Consider the following 20,985-nt stretch of genomic DNA (forward strand, 5'->3'; position numbering starts at 1 on the left):
GGACGGGGCTGGGCTCAGGCATGGACCTCTCCAAGAAAACAACATCCTTGGTGACAAAGGGACTCCGGCCAGGGAGGAGGTAACCCGAGGGGCCACCACCAACTCATGGGCTGATCTCGGGGGACCTGGCTTGTTGCCCAAAGAGTCCCCGTTAACTTGAAAACCGGGCACACTGTCGGGAGGGGAACTGGCCAGCCAGCTTGTGAATGCCTCCTTTCATTGCTAGATCTATTTTTAGGTCCGTCTCGATTCTCTTTTTTTGCCCCCTCTTGCCTTCAACCCACACCCTTTGTCTGTCCTCGAGTGGGAGCGAGAGAGGTCAGACAGGTGGGTGGACCAGCTGGGCTCAGCTTCCTGTCCCGCTGCAAAAATCTCTCCCCTCCCGCCTGGATCGTCCCAAAACATCTGGGAAGGGTGGGTGTGGCTCAGCACTTTTTATTTATTGTTACGTAAACCGTATCACCCTGGAGGAAGGGTGGGGCTCACCACCATATCCCCACACACGCCCAAGCTCCAGGGGAGGCCATCCCAGTCCAGGGCTGCCCCTTTGAGACGGCTGGAGTGGAAATCTGGGTCCCCTTGTCCCCAGGACGCAACAGAGGCCCAGAGAGGTGAGGTCTGCTTTTCAGAGAGGCAGAATTTTCAGAGAGGATGGAAGATGGAAGAATAAGAAGTGAATGTTCCACCTCCCCACCCCAGGAAAGATTGCTCCATCTAGCAACTTCCCAGTGGTCGAGGGGCCCTCACCCCCCAGGAATGCCAGGGAGCGCCCCGCAACAGCCTGTGGTGGGGGCTTGATCAGGAGGTACAGACACTGAAACCGGCCTGCTCTCGGCTCTGCCCTCTCCCGGGATCCACCCACAGGAAAAAATGTGTGTGTGAGGAGGGCTACAAATGGGTGCCCTGCGGTGTTGTCCACAGAGCAGAGGAGGCTAAGACTCCAAGCTCCCAATGCAGGGGGCCTGGGGGGTTCGATCCCCGGTCAGGGAAGGAGCTCCCACGTACTGCAACTGAAAGTTTGCCTGCCTCAACTAAAAGACCCTGCACGCTACAACGAAGGCAGGGATCCTGTGGGCAGATGAATAAATAAGTTATTGAAACACCAGAGACACTCCAAATGCCCCTCAGCGAGGGGAGGGCCGAAAAACGACAGCACACCCAGACACTGGAAGAGTCGGGCACAGAAAAAACGAGCGAGAGCTTCCCGCGCGGACACGGGGCAACGTCTCAGATCCCAGCGAATGAACCAAGTGATCGGCCCTGTTTCTCAGAGCTTGATATGGTTTACAGAGGGGGAAAAAAAAAATCACAGCTCCACAAAAAATGTCATCCATCTCGTCCGTTTCCGACGCTTGATGAATGATGTACGTCTGTGGAATACAGGGGAGAAGGTGAGGAAGGACACACAGCCGACTGCGTACCAGGTACCTCGGTGAGGCCCGGGGGCCGGGAATGAGCACCCCCTGGGGTACTGAGCCCTCACCTGTGACGAGGACCCCCCCAGCGAAGCACGCTTCAGGTGATGAAGACCTGATGTCCACAGGGCCTGGACCCCTGCAGCATCACAAAGGCCTCACAGGGAGGAAGTCGGGGCGGGGAGCAGGCTGGCGGGGGCGCACAGTCTGTTTGGCAGGTGAGGAAGCTGGGCTCCCGAGAGTGGACGGACCAGCCTGGGGGGTCTGGCCTGCCATGTCTCCCTCTGGGCGCTCAGAAACGACGGGACAGTCCTTCTCATGGTGGAAAGTGGCCGGCAACACAGCGGGAGCGGGGAGACGCAGGTGGTCTCAGGAGAAGGTTGGGAACCACCACAGGGTACACAGAACTGCACGTGGGGGGCCCCACTGTTTTCTCAGTCCCTCAGCTCTGCGGGGACCCAGCCCCAGCCCCAGCGTCAGAGTGAGGGCCGACCCCCAAGGACAGCGAGGGCGCTCTGCTCCCAGGCTCCACAACCCCAGCGATGCCCAGAAGGGCCAGAGTCAGAGCTTACCTCCCTTCCCCACATGCCCACCCCTCCCCAAGCCAAGAGCTCCTCCCGGAGGGAGGGGAGGAAGCGGAGAGGAAGAGAAGGCCACCAGGATCGCAGCAGAGAAACAAGCAGACAAGAATGGGTTTGGAGTCAGCGCTGTTTCCAGCCCCTTCAATCATGTGCAGTGTGGCCTCGCACAAGCGACTTAACCTTTCTGAGCCTCTGTGTCCTGGACTGCAGAACAGGGGAAGTGCCACCGGCTTCAGCACTGTCGTAGGAATGAAATCGAGAGAGCGGACTTGGGAGCACTGGGTGCCCCACGCACAGCTCGCTGCCCAGAGAGTGAGGAGCAGGGAGGGGAGGGAAGGGGAGGGGACCACGGCCGAGCGGGCGGGAAAACCCCCTGACCCTGGCCCTGACCCTTGAGCATCCTCGCAGCACCGGGCAGACAGGTGAGCAAACTTTTAAAAGAAACCAAATGCACCAGAGAAAATGAAATTCGTGCTCGGTAAGCGCCAGGCACCTGGGTTGGCGCTCCCAGAGGAAGAGCCTGTGGTCAGAGTGGACCACCTCACCTGGGCTGGGAGGGGAAGACGCCTGCCCGGGGTGGGGGACAGAGAGGTACAGGTGCCAAGGGAGGCGTTCGGGCTCCTTCTCCCCGGCAGATGGGAGGGCGCCCAGGAGACGAAGGGACAACCCCAGGCTGGTCTCAGGCGGCCTGGCGGTGGGTGTCACCCTGGTCTAAACTGCTGGGCCCCAGCACCTCGTGAAGTCGCCTGGGGGACACCACTAACAGCAGTGTGGCCGTGGTCAAGTTCTTCGGCTCCGATAATTTCTGCAAACCTGAACACGGGAAAACAGCCTGTGTGTCCTGGAAGTGCGTGAAAGGACGGAGACTGGGTCGGGAATGGCGAGAGGCGTGGGCTCACCCCAGCACCAGATGGCGAGCCGATGTAACCACCACCATGAACAAGGCCTGAGGCCTGATAACAAGGTCTGGGCCGTGACTGTGACCTCGGCCTTGCCTCACCGTCCACCTCCAGAGCTTCCGTGGCGGCCCAGATGGTAAAGAATCTGCCTGCAATGCAGGGCACCCAGGTTCAGTCCCTGGGCTGGGAAGATCCCCTAGAGGAGGGCAAGACAACCACTCCCGTATTCTTGCCTGGAGAATCCCACGGACAGGGGGAGCCTGGTGGGCTACAGTCCATGGAGTCTCAAAGAGTGGGACACGACTGAGTGACTAACACTTTCCGGTTCACCTTCTCTCAGCCCCGCCCACCCCCCACCCCTCACTCCAGCATCACGGTAGGGAGCAAGGACATCTCCATGAGACTCGCTCACACACCTAGCTCATCGCACCCTCACAATTCCCACTTCACAGATGAGGAAACTGAGGCCCAGGGCCCCGAGGTCACTGGAATCTAGCCCTTGTGTGCTCAGTCACTCAGTCGTGTCTGATTCTTTGTGACCGCGTGGACTGTAGCCCGCCAGGCTCCTCTGTCCGTGGGGATTCTCCAGGCAAGAATACTGAAGGGGGCTGCCTTGCCCTTCTCGAGGGGATCGTCCCGACCCAGGGACGGAACCCCGGTCTCCTGCCTGGCAGGCAGATTCTTCACCATCTGAGCCACCAGGGAAGCCCTGCCTTGATTCAAGTCAGGCAGTTCTATCCCACGGCCCCCCCGACCGAGGCTCTGGAAGCTCCAGGCTCCGGGGACCGAGGCGGACGTGAGCAGTCATCCCCGCAGCATCCCGTGGCCCCCGTCTGCCGCGTGTCTTCAGGCAGCAGCACCGAACGAGACTCGGCCTCTGCGTCCAGCCAGGGCTCAGCTGTCTGCAAAAAGCTCCCTCCGCCTGGAGACGGGAGGGAGTGGGCCTTCCCTCCACCTTCGCGTCTCTGACCCCCACATCCCACCGGCCACCCGCCTACCTTGTGGGGGAGGCTGGGGTCTCTCGCAGCGCTGTCCTCCTCCTCTTCCGAGCTTCCGCGCTCTTCATCTGACGTGAGGTCCTCCTTGGGGGCCACAGCCGAGATGGGACAGACCTTGTAGGGCTCGGTGTAGGCGCTGGGGACACAGCAGAGAGGCAGGGTCAGAGCTGCCAGTGTGGCCAAGGGACAGTGAACCGGCCAGGGCCCTGCTAACACCACGAGCCATTACCGAGTGCTCTGCGTCTCCACAGGGACCCAGAGACGGGTAAGACCAAGCAGGACCTCCTTCCTGCCCCAACCCTGCCAGTCTGTTCTGGTTCACTGGACATTCCAAGCTCTTCACTGCCTCAGGACCTGTACACGTGCTGTTCAAGACAGACCTCTCTCCCCATTAGCTGCAAGGAGACCCGGGCCCGATCCCTGGGTCGGGAAGATCCCCGGGAGAAGGGAATGGCAACCCATGCCAGTATTCTTGCCTGGAGAATGCCAGGGACGGAGGAGCCTGATGGACTGGCCCCATCACAGCAGCCTCCTTGCTCCCAGCCTCTCTCTACACAGCAGAGTGACTGACAAGACAAACCAGGCCACATCTCAGCTCTTGCTCGAGGACCTTCAACGGCTCCCTCCTGCCTTTGGCAACGTGGTCCCAGATGACTTCTCACAGAATCTCTCTTCATACTAACAATTCAAGCATCTTGTTAAATTTTTATCAATACTGATTCCTGCCCTCTGGGAATGATGGATGGATGGATGAGAAGCGGCCATGAGGAAGGCGTCTTCAGGCCTTCAGTGGGCAGGCTCAGGACCCCTGCCTCAGGCCTGGTCCACGCAGAGGGAAGCATGGCCTGGAGGGTACATCAGGGGAGCACATGCGTGCAAGGAGAGGCTATTCCTGGCACCAGGAAGACCACGCACATCTCTCTCCAGGTCTGCCCCGAGAAGGACCCGCATCCTCTGGTCCACACGGGGGCCAAGAGCCAGAAAGATCAGGGAGAAGTGGCCTGTTCCTGCCTGGACTCCTGGCGCCGCGTGTGTGTGTGTGTGTGTGTAGTGTGGGCTGACAGTCATGCATCTGACTGTACAGACACACAGACCTGACCAGGCTGGAGCCGTGTGTGTCTGTGTGTGTGTAGTGTGGGCGTGTGTGTGTGTGTGTAGTGTGGGCTTTCAGCCATGCACAAGTGTGCAGACGCACACCCCTGACCTGGAGGCATAGCCCTGACCCAGGCTGGAGCCAGGCCCCGCTCAGCTATCCCACCGCCCACCCTTCTGGCCACAGCTCTGCCTTTCTCTTTTTCAAAATAATGGATGGCCCAAAAGTTCATTTGGGGTTTTCTGTAACATGCATGGAATCTCATTAAGATCATTAGAAGATTTCTTATCAGACTTTGGAGGATACAAGGTAGAGGGCCGATATATTCAAAATGCTTAAAGAAAAAAACCTGTCAGCTAAGAATCAACCCTGAATTCCACACAACTGTCCTTCAGAACTGAGCTGGATGTTAAGACATTTCCTAAATAAGCCTTTAGCAGCTTGTGACAACAGAATCTGCGCTGCAGGAAGCGTTCGAGGGAGTCCTGCAAAGTGAGGTGAAAGGGCACTAGACAGAACCACAAACTCACAGGGAGAAATAAAGGTCACACGCGGGCAATTACGAAACTGCAACGATGAATTCTACCAGTCAAGGAAGAATGAACGCCAATCATTCTCAAAGTTTCCCCCCAAAGTTGAAGAGGGAACACTTCCCAACTCGTTCCACGAGGCTAGTATTGCCTCCATCCTCCGGGCAGCGAGTCGGAACCCTGAACATCTCGGGCCTGAACACGACACGTCTTCCAAGTTCACCCTCACGTGGGCCCCTCCTGACTCCGCTGTCATAGCCTCGGAGCCCAAGCCATCACTTGCCTGGAGGTCTGTGACACTCGCTTCCAGTTGGTGCCCCTTCCCTGCGGCTGCCCTCCCATCTCTTACCCCGGCGGCCAGAGGGGCCATCTCAGACCCCGTCTGACCCTGCCACCCTCCTGCTGAATCTGTTCAGGGCAGTCCAGTGCTGCTGGCATTTGGCCCCAGCAGCTCAGCCTGCTGGGCGAAGCTCTGCTACCCTGGGGTGCGGGAAGCTGGGCATCCTTGCGCCCGACGCTGCGTGAAGTCTGCCCAGCATCGGACACTGCCAGGTACCCGGGAACTTGGGGGGCTCTGCCTCAAACCAGGTAAGGGATGGACTCCTCGCAGCAGACACTGGGGAGAGAGCTCATGGATGCCCCAAACTCCAGAGATGGGGAGGGGCTGGCTCAAGGTCACATGGCAAAAGGGGGCCAATACACATGGCCTCTGCCTACATTTGATCCCATTTAACAGACATGAAAAGAGAGGCCCAGTTGGGTTCCCTCAGGACACCACTGTATGCAGCGGACTCTCAGGCTGCAAGGGCAAATGGGCTTTGTGTTTGTTCTCTGTGCTCTTTTTATTTCCTTTCGGAGCAGCAGCAGGAGAATCCCCATGAACAGAGGAGCCTGGCGGGCTGCAGTCCATGGGTTCACAAAGAGTCAGACACGACTGAGCGACTTAGCACAACTCCCAGGTGGGGCTGTCTGGGTTCAAATCCTGGCCAGGTATTATATTACCTTTCTAAGCCTCAGCAGTGCCCAACTCATTCAGCTGCTGGGAGGGGTCAATGAATTATACTGCAAGACACTCACAACAGTGCCTGGCACATCACAACTCAATAAAGGAGAGCCACGGCTCTCCTCCTCCCCAGCTTGGCTTGGCTGAGCACGGCTGCTCCATTCTGGACCAACTGCTGTCTAAAGTCAGCTTGTCTTTAGCATCTGCTTCTATTCTGACCTCATCCTGATAACACCCATGAAGTCACAGTACGTATTCTTCTAACACTTTAAAATAAACCACATGATTATTCATCTATGACGTGTTTGACGACAATGCCCTTGCCCTCCCCTGAAGGTGCACAGACCTTCAGAGACAAACCCAGTGAGCACGGATCCACCATCTGTCCTCAAGCCAACCTCGCCTTCTGGCTAGAAACGTGTCCCGGGCTCTCTTTAATCTACTTCTTCCTCTCACTTTTGTTTTCTAGAAAGATCTAAGAGAGGAGTCAGGAGACAAGGGCTGGTGTGCTCTCATGATATTCTGGCTCATTAATTTCACTGTCCTACTGAGAGGCTGTGAGCACAACAGACGGAGGCAAACTGCCATGAAAAACACACTTTCACAACATAGAAAAGTGACTGTAATCCCCTGCCTTGACAGTCAATGGAAGCCTTAGTGGCAGACCTTATCTTAGACTGGACTCATTAGTTAAATAAGCAAATCAAAATAGTCTAGGACCACTAGTGTCAACAGAACTGCGTCTACGCACTGCTGATATTTGCTACCAGCTGATCTTCAAATCCAGGGGAAGAAAAACACCTCCAAGACATGCTTTCTTAATAACTTCTGCCCAAATGCTCCGACACGCCCTGGAAAGCTCATGTCCTTGGTGAGTAGTCACTTCCTCCCTAGGGGGACAGAATGGGAACCCTCACAGAGGGTTCATCCATTTCCCCAGTTCAGTTCAGTTCAGTCGCTCAGTCGTGTCCAAATCTTTGTGATCTCATGAACTGCAGCACGCCAAGCCTCCCTGTCCATCACCAACTCCTGCAGTTCAATCAAACTCATGTCCATTGAGTCAGTGATGCCATCCAACCATCTTATCCTCTGTCGTCCCCTTCTCCTCCTGCCCCCAATCCCTCCCAGCATCAGAGTCTTTTCCAATGAGTCAACTCTTTGCATCAGGTGGCCAAAGTATTAGAGTTTCAGCTTCAACATCCGTCCTTCCAATGAACAGCCAGGACTGATCTCCTTTAGGATGGACTGGTTGGATCTCCTTGCGGTCCAAGGGACTCTCAAGAGTCTTCTCCAGCACCACAGCTCAAAAGCATCAATTCTCCAGCGCTCAGCTTTCTTTATAGTCCAACTCTCACATCCACACATAACTCCTGGAAAATCCATTTCCCCAGTCAATCAATATGAACCTATGAGACAGGTCCTTGCACAGTATGCCCTGAGGAAGGCTGCAAGGCCTGTATTTTCAGCTATCTGGTTCCTATCTGTTTGTTTTTTGGCCATTCAGACTCTGTACTGTAGGTACTGGTAGCACAGTGGCAAACAGACACACACGGTCTGTTCCATGGCCTCTCCAGTCAAAATGCCCAACCCTAACGAGGGGACGTCCCGACGGCCCAGTGGCTGAGACTCCACGCTCCTAACGCAAGGCTCCCGTCTACTCACTCACCCATCCACACGCTTTTCACCCATTGGCCGTATGGCCACTCACCCCTCCCTCCCTCTCTCCACCAGTGCCCCCAGCCCTCCATCCATCCACTCGCCTACCCATTCATCTGTCCAACTGCCCGCCCGCTCAGCCATCCCGCCACCCACCCACCCACCTGGCGATACTTCTATCCATCCAACTCAACCACCCATCCTTCCATTCCCGCACTCACTGGCTCACCAGAGATAAAGCAGCGCCTACTTCAAAGAGCAAGCCCATGAAGGAATCAAGGGTGGCCACAGTACAGTGCAAAGTACCGGCTGAGAGGACGGGTCCAGAAGTCAGCCTGCCTGGTTTGAATCCCAGCTCTACCACTTCAAGCAAGTTACTGCAACTTTCCATGCCCATTTTTTTTTTTTTAATCTGCAAATCAAGGGTAATGACACATGCTGGGAAAACGGACAAAAATGCCACGTGGTCAGCAGTGTTGGTTTCGAGACCAAATGGCCTAGAACTTCGGCATCAGATCAAGGAGAGGCGCTGTGACCTCAGGCAAGGCCTCTCTGTCTCTAAGCCGCAGTGGGGATGACTGTCTAGGTTCACTGTGGGCTTCAGGGAGAACAGGATGCGACCTTAATATGTCCCTTTTGGCCAGCCTGCAGAGGAGCCAAGTTTTAAATCCCCCAGACTACTCTCCACAGGGCTGTGTCCTCCCCCTGGGCTGACTTGTGCTTTAAAGGGAACATAAATTAAAGCTGCTCAGAGCTCGTTACCCTAAACAACCCTCCAAATGAGCACAGTCCTTTCCAGCAGCCTGGAGTCGTAAAAGGACATGAGCACCCATGTGGGGGGCAGGGGGGGGGGACGAGCGCTTTGTAAGCTGGCCCAGGGCGGTCGGGCTCTGCCCGTTAAATCCCACCCGGTGTGACACTCACTGACAGCGGGAAGGCTGTCCCCTGCGGGAGCCTCTCACGGGCGCCTAGGGCCCTCGCTCTGCCCCCGCTGGTGCAGTGACATGTGGGAGGAGGCCAGATTGCAGATGTCACGGCCCCTGGCTCCTCTGAGATAGGCTGGAACCTTCCTGGAGCTCTCCAGCTTGGCGGGGGTGCAGGGGCTTCGGCACTGCGATCTCTGGGAGCTGGAAAGTTTGAGATGCAGGAGACAGGATGACGGACTCGGCAAATATGACTATCCTCATTAGCGGGGTGGCTGGAAGAGCTTAGAAGCGGATGGAAGAGAGGGCTGGGTGCAAAACCAGGGATTTCCAAATCCTCAGACCCAAGTCTAACTCTCTGATCTCAGCACCTTCAGAGTTCAAACATCCCTCCAGACCTTCTCCGGGACACATCTTCTGCCCTGATTATTTCCTGGTCACTCAAATCTGACCCCTCACCAGTCCCCCTTCTTCAAAGGCTCAGGAAGTTTTCCTAGATACACGTATCACCTGGACTGAGGGCTTTGAATCCCAGGCACTGGAAACCACCCAGGAAGATGGGGCTCAGAGACCTGAGAGTCCTGCCTTCACCGCCACCCTGATGCATGGCTATGCTGGTGGGCCTCAGTTAGTGCATCTGTAAAATGGAGGAGCAGACACCCGCAGCTGTGAAAACGGGTGACTGTGTGCACTCGATGGCCTGGTTGGGGGGCGGGGGGGCCAGGCTCTGAGAGCAGCTGCCGCCTGCAGTCTTCTCCTGGCATGAGCCTCTGCTTCGCTCCCTCTGGAGGGAGAGCGGCCCAAACCCGGGGTCAGCCAAGGGAGAGTGCTCGTAATGCTTCCCAGAAACATGATTGAAGGAGAGGCTTTTCTGAAAGTTCAATTTCCATCTTGCACTAAGTAGAAACAGAAGTGCATCCTTGCTCTCCGTCCTCCAACAGCCACACCCCTCTTCCTCAAGCACGCACGCCTCAGGGTTTTATAGGGATTTGTTTTCTTGTTATAACAGGTTTATTGACATGTAATTCACATACCAGAAGGTTTATCCTTTTAAAGGGTACAATCCAGCGCTTTTTAGTATAGACACAGAGCTGTGCAGCCATCACCATTATCTAATTTAGAAACTTCTCATCAACCCCAAACGAAACCATGTACCATTTAGCAATCAGCCACATTCCTCTCCCTCCCCAACCTCGGGCAACCACTAACTCACTTTCTGACTCCAGCAGTAGCAGTGTTAGTCGCTCAGTCGTGTCCGACTCCTTGCAGCCCCCTGGACTATAGCCCGCCAGGCTCCTCTGTCCACGGACTTCTCCAGGCAATAATACTGGAGTTGCCATTTCCATCTTGAGGGAGTCTTCCTGCCCCAGGGATCGAACCTGAGTCTCCTGCACTGCAGGCAGATTCTTTACCACTGAGTCACCAGGGGAGCCCAGGGCTCTGCCTATTCTAAACATTTCATAGAATGGACTCATAGTCGAGTCATCATTTGTCCTTTTGTGTCTGGCTTCTCTATTACTTCACTGTGTTCAAGGGCCACGTGCCAGCACTGCACTCTGTTCAAGGGCCACTGACACTCCACGGCACGGCTGTGCCACATTCGGCTTGCCCGGCCATCCCTCGAGAGACACTTGGGCTGTCTCCACGTCTCGGCTAGCCTGAAGAGTGCTCCTAGGAGCATCCACACTAAGAGTTTTGGGAGTATGTTTTCATTTCTCTTGGCACACCCAGGTGTGGAACGGCTGGGTCACACGGTAACTCTACGTTTAACGTTTTGAAAAACCGCCGGACTATTTTTAGCACAACATCTTGCACTCCACTGCCAGCACTGAGGGTTCTGATTCCTTCACGTCCTCATCCCTCCTTGCTACTGTCTGTCCTTGTTATTTTAGCCTTCCTAGTGGCTAGGAAGAAGGCAATGGCACCCCACTCCAGTACTCTTGCCGGGAAAATCCCATGGATGGAGGAGCCTGGTAGGCTGCAGTCCATGGGGTCGCATAGAGTTGGACACGACTGAGCGACTTCACTTTCATTTTCACTTTCATGAACTGGAGAAGGAAATGGCAACCCACTCCCGTGTTCTTGCCTGGAGAATCCCAGGGACGGGGGAGCCTGGTGGGCTGCCATCTATGGGGTGACACAGAGTCAGACACGACTGAAGTGACTTACCAGCAGCAGTGGCTTTGAAGCGGTTTACGGGGACTGTCAAGGAATACTGTTCTCCTTGATCACAGCTCAGCCTCTTCCTGACCCAAACAAACACTACAGTAATTCCTATTCAAAGAGAAATGTAAGTATGATTCCCAAGGCTTCCTTTACAGAAAATCAAATGAGGTTCAGAAGTGCAGGGAGAACACGTGACTACCTCTGGAGGCTCTGCAGAGGCCTCGTAACACGACAGACGGATATAAAGAGGTAACGACGGAGAAAAACCATAGGCCAGAGCCCCAGTCTCGCCAGCGTGACGTTCTCTCTGGTTCTGGCTTCGGGTAACAGTCTTTGCTTCCTGCAACGTGGCGTGCCGGGGAGGACACGGGTGAAGAGTCCTGCGTGTCTGGCTCTCAGCAGCGGCCACACTGTGGGCAGGTGCCCCCTTGGACCACTGACCCCAGACCCATCTCTGGGGCCACAGCAGAGGATAACGTTAAAGGTCACGAGCGTTAGGATCCCACCTCCCAAGGTCAGGCCCCAGCTCTGCCACTTGTCAGCCCAATGCCCTGAGGTCAGCAGCCTAACCTGCCTCAGTTTCCTCACCTGTAAAATGGAGATGCTCACAGCACGTCCCCCTCCAGGGTTTACGAGACGATGTGTATGAATGAGGCAGGTGGACTGCTCAGCACAGTGCCTGGTAGGCGGATTCGCTACAATCAGTCTGAGCCAGAGGCCAGAATGTCTCGACCCCTTACAGACCCAGGTGGTAATCCCACCTCTGTCACCAGCTTGCTGGGTGAACGCTCTCCTCTCCTTGGGCCTCAGTTTCCTCATCTGCGACACGAGGGAGTCAGAGGTCTTCTGCAGGCCCCACCACATGACGTTCTGTGAGTTTGTGTCCAAAGGGGTCCCCTGGGAAGCTGAGGGGGTCTGTCCCAGTGATTCCTGGCTCATCTCTTCTGTTCTGAGCCGTCACGTGCAGCCAAACCACCACCGCCCTGCCCCCCACATGCCCCGGCCCCTCCCCATCTCTGCGCCTCTTTCGAGGCTGTTCCAGAATTCCTTCCTGCCTGCCTCCTGCTCCCCTTGCCCCTTACGGTCCAGCCACACACCACTTCTTCCAGGAAGCCTTCTCTGCCTCTCCAGCGAGGGCTCTCGTGCACAGTCACAGGGGTTTGTGGTAGAAATCTGCAGCCCTGAGCCAGCTCCCCTCCCCGCCACCAGCTCTTCGAGGGCAGGAGTCAGGGGCTCACCGTGCACTTCGGTGTCTCCCGTGAATGGCACAGCAGGTGCTCGCGTCGAATGACTGTCCACGGAGCTCGGTGACAGCTCAGAGTTTTACTTGGCAAACAAAGGACAGTATACCCTCGAGACGGCAGGCCAAGCCCAGAGGAGAGGCGGCCAGACAAGTCTTAGTGCACAGACACGCTATTCTGCTAATTAAGTGAGTGAAGCCGCTCAGTCGTGTCCGACTCTTTGCGACCCCATGGACTGTAGCCTACCAGGCTCCTCCCTCTGTGGGATTCTCCAGGCAAGAGTACTGGAGTGAGTTGCCATTTCCTTCTCCAGGGGATCTTCCCAACCCAAGGATCGAACCCGGGTTTCCCGCATTCCAGGTGGACGCTTTAACCTCTGAGCCACTGGAGTACACCAAACCACAAGAATCCCACCAGCTTGGTGTCTTCCCCTCCCACCAGCTCGGTGTCTTCCCCTTACCCCAGCAGGGATACGCTGCTGGGACCTCATCCATCCTGACCTCCATCCACAGCCAGGCAGAGACAGGACAATGCAGGGGAGGGAGCGGAGGGGCTGCTCCAGACCTCTGGGCATCAGATGTTCACAGTCGAGGTTAATTTACAAAGGGCAAGGGACCACGGGGTGGGGTCAGGGCTAGACTCCAGGGTCCCATTTCCGAAGGCGGATCGGCCAGACCAGGAGACTGCACGGAGGCAGGGTGGCGGTCACGTCCACACCACCTGTCACGACCACCATCACCCAGTGGTAGAAGCCACACAGGCTTTGCAGCAGAGCTCCAAGGAGCAGGGATGCAGGCTCTGCATGGCCATAACTGCCAGCCCATTGGCCACCTTGTCCGAGAAGCTCATGGCGCCGTACACGAAGGCTCCACTGTGCGTGAGGGCTGATGAGGTCAGCCGTCATGGCCAATGAGGTGACCAGGATGGTGGCACAGCCCACGCCCAGCAACACAGCCGCCGCGACATACACAGCCACGCCCGGCTCATCTGCCAGCGCCATTTAGACCATCCTTAAATTTTTTTTTAATTTTTATTCACTTACTTGGCTGTGCCCAGTCTTAGCTGTACATGTGGGATCCAGTTCCCTGGCCAGGGATTGAACCCAGGCCCCCTGCAAGGGGAGCGTGGAGTGCCACCGGCTCACCAGGGAAGTCCTGGCCGGACTGTTCTATTGCTTTGAGTGTGGCTGAAGGTGGGGGTTGGGAGAGCCCAGCCCTGCACTGTGGGCTGGATCTGGACATGTGTGCGTGCTCGCTCAGTTGTGTCCGACCCTTTGCGACCCCGTGGACTGTAGCCTGCCAGGCACCCCTGTCCGTGGAATTTTCCAGGCAAGAATACTGGAGTGCATTTCCAGTTCCTCCTCCAGGGGCTCTTCCCGACCCAGGGATGGAGCCCACATCTCCTGTACTGCAGGCGGATTGTTTACCACCGAGCCACCAGGGAGGCCCCACGTGGACACAGCGGGAAAGTGATAACGGCGGCGGCAGCAACAGTAGGAGAGGCTGAGCCCAGCGATCCTGAGTGCTGTGCTGACGACGTGCCCGGCGCCTGACGAACCCTTCTCCAGCACCGTATCCTGCAGGTGCTGCGGTGCCCATTTCCCAGATGGAGAGCGAAGCAGAGATGGGGCACGTGCAGAGCTGGGGTCTCACCTGAGTGCAGGGACCCCGGCTTCAGAGCCCGTCCCTGTAACTGGCCCCCTACACTAATTCCTCCAGGAGAAGCAGCCCAGGGGGTCGGGCCGGGGCTCCGAGCCAGGCGGCGGACGAGCCCCGCTGCCACCCGCCTCCGGCAGCCAGGAATGCTGAGGCGCTGCGGGGCTACATGACTCCCCCAGGCCTGCTTCTCCCTCCCTCAGCCTCACCCACCCGGAAGCACACTGAGGCGATCCGCACCTGGGCCCACTGCCCTCTGTGCCGGCGAGTAAGACGTGAAAATGTGCAAGAGGCACCTGGACACACCGGGGCCCGCAGGGCAGCCGGCACCGGGCGGGTGGGAGGCGGGGCTGCCCCGACACGTGAACACGCGGGTCAAGCGTGGTTGGAGCCGGACGCCTGGATGGGGGACACGGGGTCCAGACAGAGACCATCGCCCTAAGGTTGAGACCTAGAAGGGAGGGTGACCCAGGTAAGGCAACAGGCCTGGACCCAGACACCTGAGCACGCAAATGCTCGTCACGCAACTCTCTGTGGTCTCCTCTGCCCACAGTGGGGAAGGCGCACTTCCAGAGAAATACCATGCTTTGCCAAAGGCCTGTGAATGCCCCTTGCTTCTCGAGGGCAGAGCTACTGGCTGAGGACAGATGCCTGGGAAATGTGAAGTCTCTAGGTGGATGAACTCTCCTCTCCAGGCCCAGCTCTGACCTCATCCCCTCTTCCAAGAAGCCTTCCCAGCTGCGACCTCACCTCCTTCAGGAAGCCTTCCGAGCTACAACCTCACCTCCTCCAGGAAGCTTTCCCAGCTGCAACCTCATCTCCTCCTCCAGGAAGCCTTCCCAGCTGCAACCTCACCACCTCCAGGAAGCCTTCCCAGCTGCGACCTCACCCCCTCTTCCAGGAAGCCTTCCCAGGTGCAACTTCATCGCTCTTCCAAGAAGCCTTCCCACCTGCGAGCTCATTTCCTCCTCCAGAAGCCTTCCTTGACCACTGAGCAGGTCTACCATGAACCTAATGAGACTTCAGCTTTAGGCCCCACACCTGCATGAGTCCCTCTCACGGCTTTGTAGATTATTTTCTATCCTTTGTTATACATTCTTCATCTTAAAGAGACTCCCCAAATTACGTACGCTTCAGAATCTGCCCTGCCCAGCCCCACCTGCCTGCCAAGGCCCTGCTCCCCCTACGTGGCCCAGCACCCACGAGCTCCCCTCACTGCTTGTGGCCTTAGCTCTGCACAGGCTTGCCCTCCCTCACCAGCTCCCAGTGCTGAACTCCGCACACGGCAGATGCTCTACCCACCTGCTGGTTTTAGCAGGCTCCTGGGGAAAGCAGCTCCAGGCAGAGTGTGCATCCGTGAGTAGACACAGACCTGGGGGCATCCCCGGTCACAGCTGCCCCCCAGCAAGGGCAGTGCAATTCCTCACAGGCCGAGCGCCTGCTGTCTGCCCCGTCTCACCTGACACGTCACGCGTGCTGACTGGCTACCCCACCCCCGGTGCGGGGGACACAGAGCAGGGAGGAGACGCCCTTTCTCTGCCCTGAGGCACCAGCGAGAACACAGACAGACACGCAGCAGAGGGGCACGGAGGGCTGTGAACACAGTTTGGTTCAGTTCAGTTGCTGAGTCGTGTCCAACTCTTTGCGACCCCATGGACTGCAGCACGCCAGGCCTCCCTGTCCATCACCAACTCCCGGAGTTCACTCAGACTCACGTCCATCGAGTCGGTGATGCCATCCAACCATCTCATCTCCTGTCGTCCCCTTCTCCTCCCGCCTTCAATCTTTCCCAGCATCAGGGTCTTTTCCAGTGAGTCAGCTCTTCCCATCAGGTGGCCAAAGTATTGGAGTTTCAGCTTCAGCATCAGTCCTTCCAGTGAATATTCAGGACTGATATCCTTTAGGATGGACTGGCTGGATCTCCTTGCAGTCCAAGGGACTTTCCAGTCCAAGAGTCTTCTCCAACACCAAGCTCCCCACTCCAGTACCCTGGCCTGGAGGATTCCATGGACTGTATAGTCCGTGGGGTGGCAAAGAGCTGGACACAACTGGGTGGACACAGCCAAGGGGCCCTAAGCTGTGGGGCGGGGGGGCTTGGAGGTGAGTGGGGAGGGTCACAGGAGGATTCCAGGCCTGGGGAGACCCCAGCCAGTCGCAAGGTTGAACAGGAGACAGAGAGGAAAACAAAAGTTAGGGGAGAGCTCCCGGGAACATCTGCAGAAGGGACTGGAGGAGAGGTGGTGGGACCTGTGTGCTGCGGCGGGGAAGGCCGGGAGGAGGGGCTGGCCGGCAGTGGGCTCGCAAACGCCCCTGGAGTCGGCCTCCCGGGAGGGATGGGAGCCAGCGGAGGTTCTAGCCAGGGAAGGACCCAGGCAGCTGGGGGAGTTCACCCTGGCCACGTGGGAAGACCAGCAGGAGGAGACGGCCTGGGTGGGGGCGCGCGTGGCGGGGGCTCAGGCAAGTCCGTGGGATGGAAAGAGGTCAAACGGGCAGCTATCATTACGCTCGTTTCACAGATGAGAAGACTAAGGCTCTGAGACGCTGGGGGGCTTGCTCAGGGTGACGTGGTGAGCAAAGGGCGGCCCCAAGACTCAGATTCAGGTCTTCCTGCCCCAAACAGAACCTCTGTCTCTCGAAGGGTGAAACTGGGGACGCAAAAGCCACTAAGACAGTACCTGATGCCTGGCACGGACTCAGAGAATGCTGGGCCCCTTTGCAAATCCTACTCAGGCTTTGAGAAATACCTCGTGCTCCCCGGGTGCACTCTGACAGCACTCCACACGCACTGACTTCTGGGGCACGTTGCTGCAGCATAAGCGAGGCCAGCCGGCACTCCCTGGGTCACGGGACTGGCCGGCCCATCACCCTCCGTCTCACAGCTGGGCTGCACCAGGGCCGTGAGCACTGCTGTGGGTTTGCTGGGGCTGCAGCAAGCCACGCACTTAACAGGTGGGGAGAGCGAGGCCCAGAGCAGGACTAGCGGCAGACGCTGCTGCCGCCCAGCTCAGGGCTCTTTTTTTCCCTTGCTCCCAGGAGCCTCCCTGGGGAGGAGGGGTGGGCTGGCGGCGGGGGTTGGGGTGGTGGGGGTGGTGGTGGTTTGGGAGGCCGGCAGGGTGTGGCGTCCTGGAGGAAAGAGGCCGGGGAGGGGCAGGGCTGCCCGGGAAGTGGGACCTTTCCCTTCAGCAACAACAAAAAGCCTCGTCCTTGGTGTGCAGAGAGGAGTCCCGCCCTCAGCCCCACCAGCCGGGCCAAGACACATCTTCCAGGCCCCCTCCACCCACCTCCCAGCCTTGTCCAGCATTTCCTGTAAACACCAGCACTTCCTCTGGGGGGAGGGCCTGGCGGTGTTGGGGGGTTGGGGGGCCACACCCGGCGGCCTGCAAGCCCAGCACACAATGGCTGGCCCAGGGCTCTAGCCGGCCCCTCCAACAGCCCAGGCCTTCCCTGCCACCCAGAGAAATGCCACCCTTGGCGAGAGCTGGACAGTCCGACGCTCCCCTGGCGCAGGCGGGGCACGGCAAGTCTGCAGGGCCACGCAGGGTCCCCCCACCCCGCACCAGCCCCTTCCACCATGACGCCACGTGTTCAGTCCTAGAGGTGAAGGCGCTGGTCAGGAGCACAGAGTCTGAAGCCAGCCTGCCTGGGTTTCCAAAAACCTGGTTCTCCGCTGCTTACCCGCCAGGCAACCACCTCCGCCTCAGTTTTCTCATCTGTGAAATGGGGGAGAATAATATTGTCGACCTCAACGAGTCACGGTGAGGATTCAGTGAGCTGACGTGGGCTTCCCTGGTGGCTCAGATGGTGAAGGATCGGCCTGCCAGCAGTGGAGACACAGACGTAGAGAACAGACTTACGGACAAGGGGCTGGGAGAGGAAGCAGAGGGTGAGATGCACAGAGGAAGCGGCGTGGGAGCTTACACACTACCATATGAAAACCAGACAGTCAGTGGGGATCTGCTGCTCGGCTCGGGGACTCAAACGGGACTGTAACTACCGAGAAGGGTGGGAGACAGAGGGTGTGGTTCAAGAGGGAGGGGACATATGTATACCTGTGGCTAATTCATGCTGTTGTGTGACAGAAATCAAACCAACTCTGTAAAGCAATCATCCATCAATTAAAAATGAATAAATGTAATTAATAAAGAAGAATCTGCTTGCCAATGCAGTAGAGCCAATGCAGTAGAGTCGGGAAGATCCCCTGGAGGAGGAAATGGCAACCCACTCCAGTGTTCTTGCTCACAGAATCCCATAGACAGAGGTGCATGGCAAGGCTACAGTCCACGGGGTTGCAGAGAGTCAGACACAGCTGAGCAACTAACAGAGTCTTCAGTGAGTTGCGTGTACAATGTTCATTTTATACAGTACCCAGGACAGTAGCTGGGGTGTAGTCGCTATGTGACTGTTGCTGTTTTAAGTGTTTACTGAATGCTCCATCCAGGACAGGCCCACGTCTTCAGGTTACAGCTCCCCAGAGGCAAGGCCACTCCCCTCCCCTGTGCTTTCGTCTCCTCTCCTCCAAAGTGAAAGCGTCAGTTGCTTGCTCTGTCCTTTCCAACTCTTTGCGACCCCAGGATACTGCAGCCCGCCAGGCTCCTCCGTCCATGGGATTCTCCAGGCAAGAACACTGGAGTGGGCTGCCAGGCCCTCCTCCAGAGGATCTTTCTGACCCAGCAATGGAACCCAGATCTCCTGCACTGCAGGTAGATTCTTTACTGTCTGGGCCATGAACAGCTCTACGTCTCTGAAAAGGGCAATTAAAACCCCTGTTCTGCCCACGTCCTGAGTTGTCGGGAGATCTAATGGGACAGGAAAGCGTATCAACGTGTTAGTGTTTCAGGCAGAAGCCGGCATTCCCAAGCAGATCATCGCCATATCTCACCTTTGATGATAAACTCTGAAAATTCTTTCTGGACAGAGTTAACGTTACAGCTACACCGAGAGCTCCCTGCGTACCAGCCCTCAGCCAAGCCCCGACCCGTGCGACCTCCCAGGGCCTCTGGAGACGGGCCCCCGAGAGGGTGTTAACACCGCACGTCACGGACGATGAAACCGAGGCTTCAACCTAACGTGCGTATGTGTTGCTCTGTCGTGTCTGACTCTTGGCAACCCCCACCGACCGTAGCCCGCCAGGCTCCCCTGGTCCATGGGATTTCCCAGGCAAGAACACTGGAGTGGGTTGCCATTTCTTCCTGCAGGGGAGCTTCCTGACCCAGGGGCGGCTGTGTCTCTCACCGTCTCCTGCACCAGTAGGCAGATTCTTCACCAGTGAGCCACCTGGGACGCCCTTCACTCTAATACCCCATCCCTTAAAAACAGGCTGCACAGGACTTCCTCACCGCCCAGCTACGGTCTGCACAGCACTTTACTGTCTGCAAACACCTCAGTGGACACTCCCCACGAACCTGTGAGGTGGGCAACATCACTTCCAGGGAGGAGAGGAGAAAATGAGACCGGAGAGCCCCAGCGACCTGCCCCGGGGGGTCCCACAGTAGAAAGCAGAAACAGAGACTAGAACGCGTGCCCAGCCTGGGCTGAGAGCGCTCCCTACGCTTGACAACACCTGCTCCCCGGACGGACGGCATTGTGGGTCCCGGCCTGGGATCAGCCCCGCAACCCTGGGTGCCACATGAGAAGTTCTAGGGGCCTGTGGCCTGGTATCAGGAAGCACTGATGAACCGTGCAGCGTGTGTGCGTGTGTGTGTCTGTGTGTGTGTGTGTGTCTGTGTGTGTGTGTCTGTGTCTGTGTGTCTGTGTGTGTCTGCGTGTGTATGTCTGTGTGTGTGTCTGTGTCTGTGTGTCTCTGTGTGTCTGCGTGTGTATGTCTGTGTGTGTGTGTCTGTGTGTGTGTCTGTGTGTGTGTGTGTGTCTGTGTGTGTGTCTGTGTGTATATGTGTGTGTCTGTGTGTGTGACTGCTCCGAAATACAGGTTCTGGGGTGCAGTGTCAGCTGGCACCGCCCACCCCCCATATGCCCAGGACAGAGACTAGAGGGGAGGAAGGCTAGGGAAACCGCCGTCCCACAGGCCGTTCTGGCCCAGGATGAAAGAACGTGCTGGAAAAGAGGCAACCAGCTGGAAACAGAACCCTTGGGGATGGCATGGCCCGTCTTTCAGGTCCCCGTGGCGGTGGGGGGCCGTCTGTGGCGGGGTTCTGCCCCCAAGCCAGTCAAAACATATTCTCCCACGTGAAGGTCAAACCACACAGCCCGGTTCAATGACGAGTTTGTCCCCCGTGGGCGATTCAGGTGAGAAGCCTTCTGTGAAACGAGCTGGAAACACCATCAACCAGCAAAGCGTTTTCATAAGAGTCGCCTTCACCAAAGACTCTACGGGCTTTCCTTGTGGCTCAGATGGTAAAGAATCTGCCTCCAATGCAGGAGATCCAGGTTCGATCCCTGGGTCGGGAAGATCCCCTGGGGAAGGGCATGGCAACCCACTCCAGTGTTCTTGCCTGGAGAATCATGGACAGAGGAGCCTGGCGCCTACAGTCCAGGGGTCACAGTTGGGCAGGACTGAGAGACTAACACTTTCACTTTCTCTCCCTTTACTGCAGGAATCCCCAGGCTCTTTTCCAGCCCCAAAGCCAGCCTCATCCCAACTCCTCAGCCCTCATCCTTCCCCTCTCCCTGCCGGACCACCCTGCCCCCAACTTCAGTCTCAGCCCCTCTCCAGACTCTGGATTCATCCCGTCCCTGGTCAGGGAGGGGCTGGGGGATTCCGTTCAGCTCCGCGGAATCTGAACACGAAGCGCATCCAGGCAGCGTTCCAACTGCAGCGACTGTAAGACGGGAGGGTGGTCGCCGCGCCAGCGCCCGCCACGGCCATGC

At 57.4% G+C, this 20,985-nt stretch overlaps 1 protein-coding gene across 4 annotated transcripts in view; it reads right to left on the bottom strand.

Moving 5' to 3' along the window:
- Positions 1 to 20,985, bottom strand: part of FGD5 (FYVE, RhoGEF and PH domain containing 5) — a 118,518-nt gene that overhangs the window by 56,741 nt on the left and 40,792 nt on the right. For all 4 annotated transcript variants that reach the window (XM_042236431.1, XM_027957811.2, XM_027957809.2 and 1 more), the window contains one exon: positions 3,894 to 4,029. In XM_042236431.1, the coding sequence (XP_042092365.1) occupies positions 3,894 to 4,029 (136 nt within the window). The remainder of the gene's footprint in view (positions 1 to 3,893; positions 4,030 to 20,985) is intronic.

The sequence above is a fragment of the Ovis aries genome, chromosome 19 (genome assembly GCF_016772045.2).
Source record: "Ovis aries strain OAR_USU_Benz2616 breed Rambouillet chromosome 19, ARS-UI_Ramb_v3.0, whole genome shotgun sequence".
NCBI classification, from domain to species: Eukaryota; Metazoa; Chordata; class Mammalia; order Artiodactyla; family Bovidae; genus Ovis; species Ovis aries.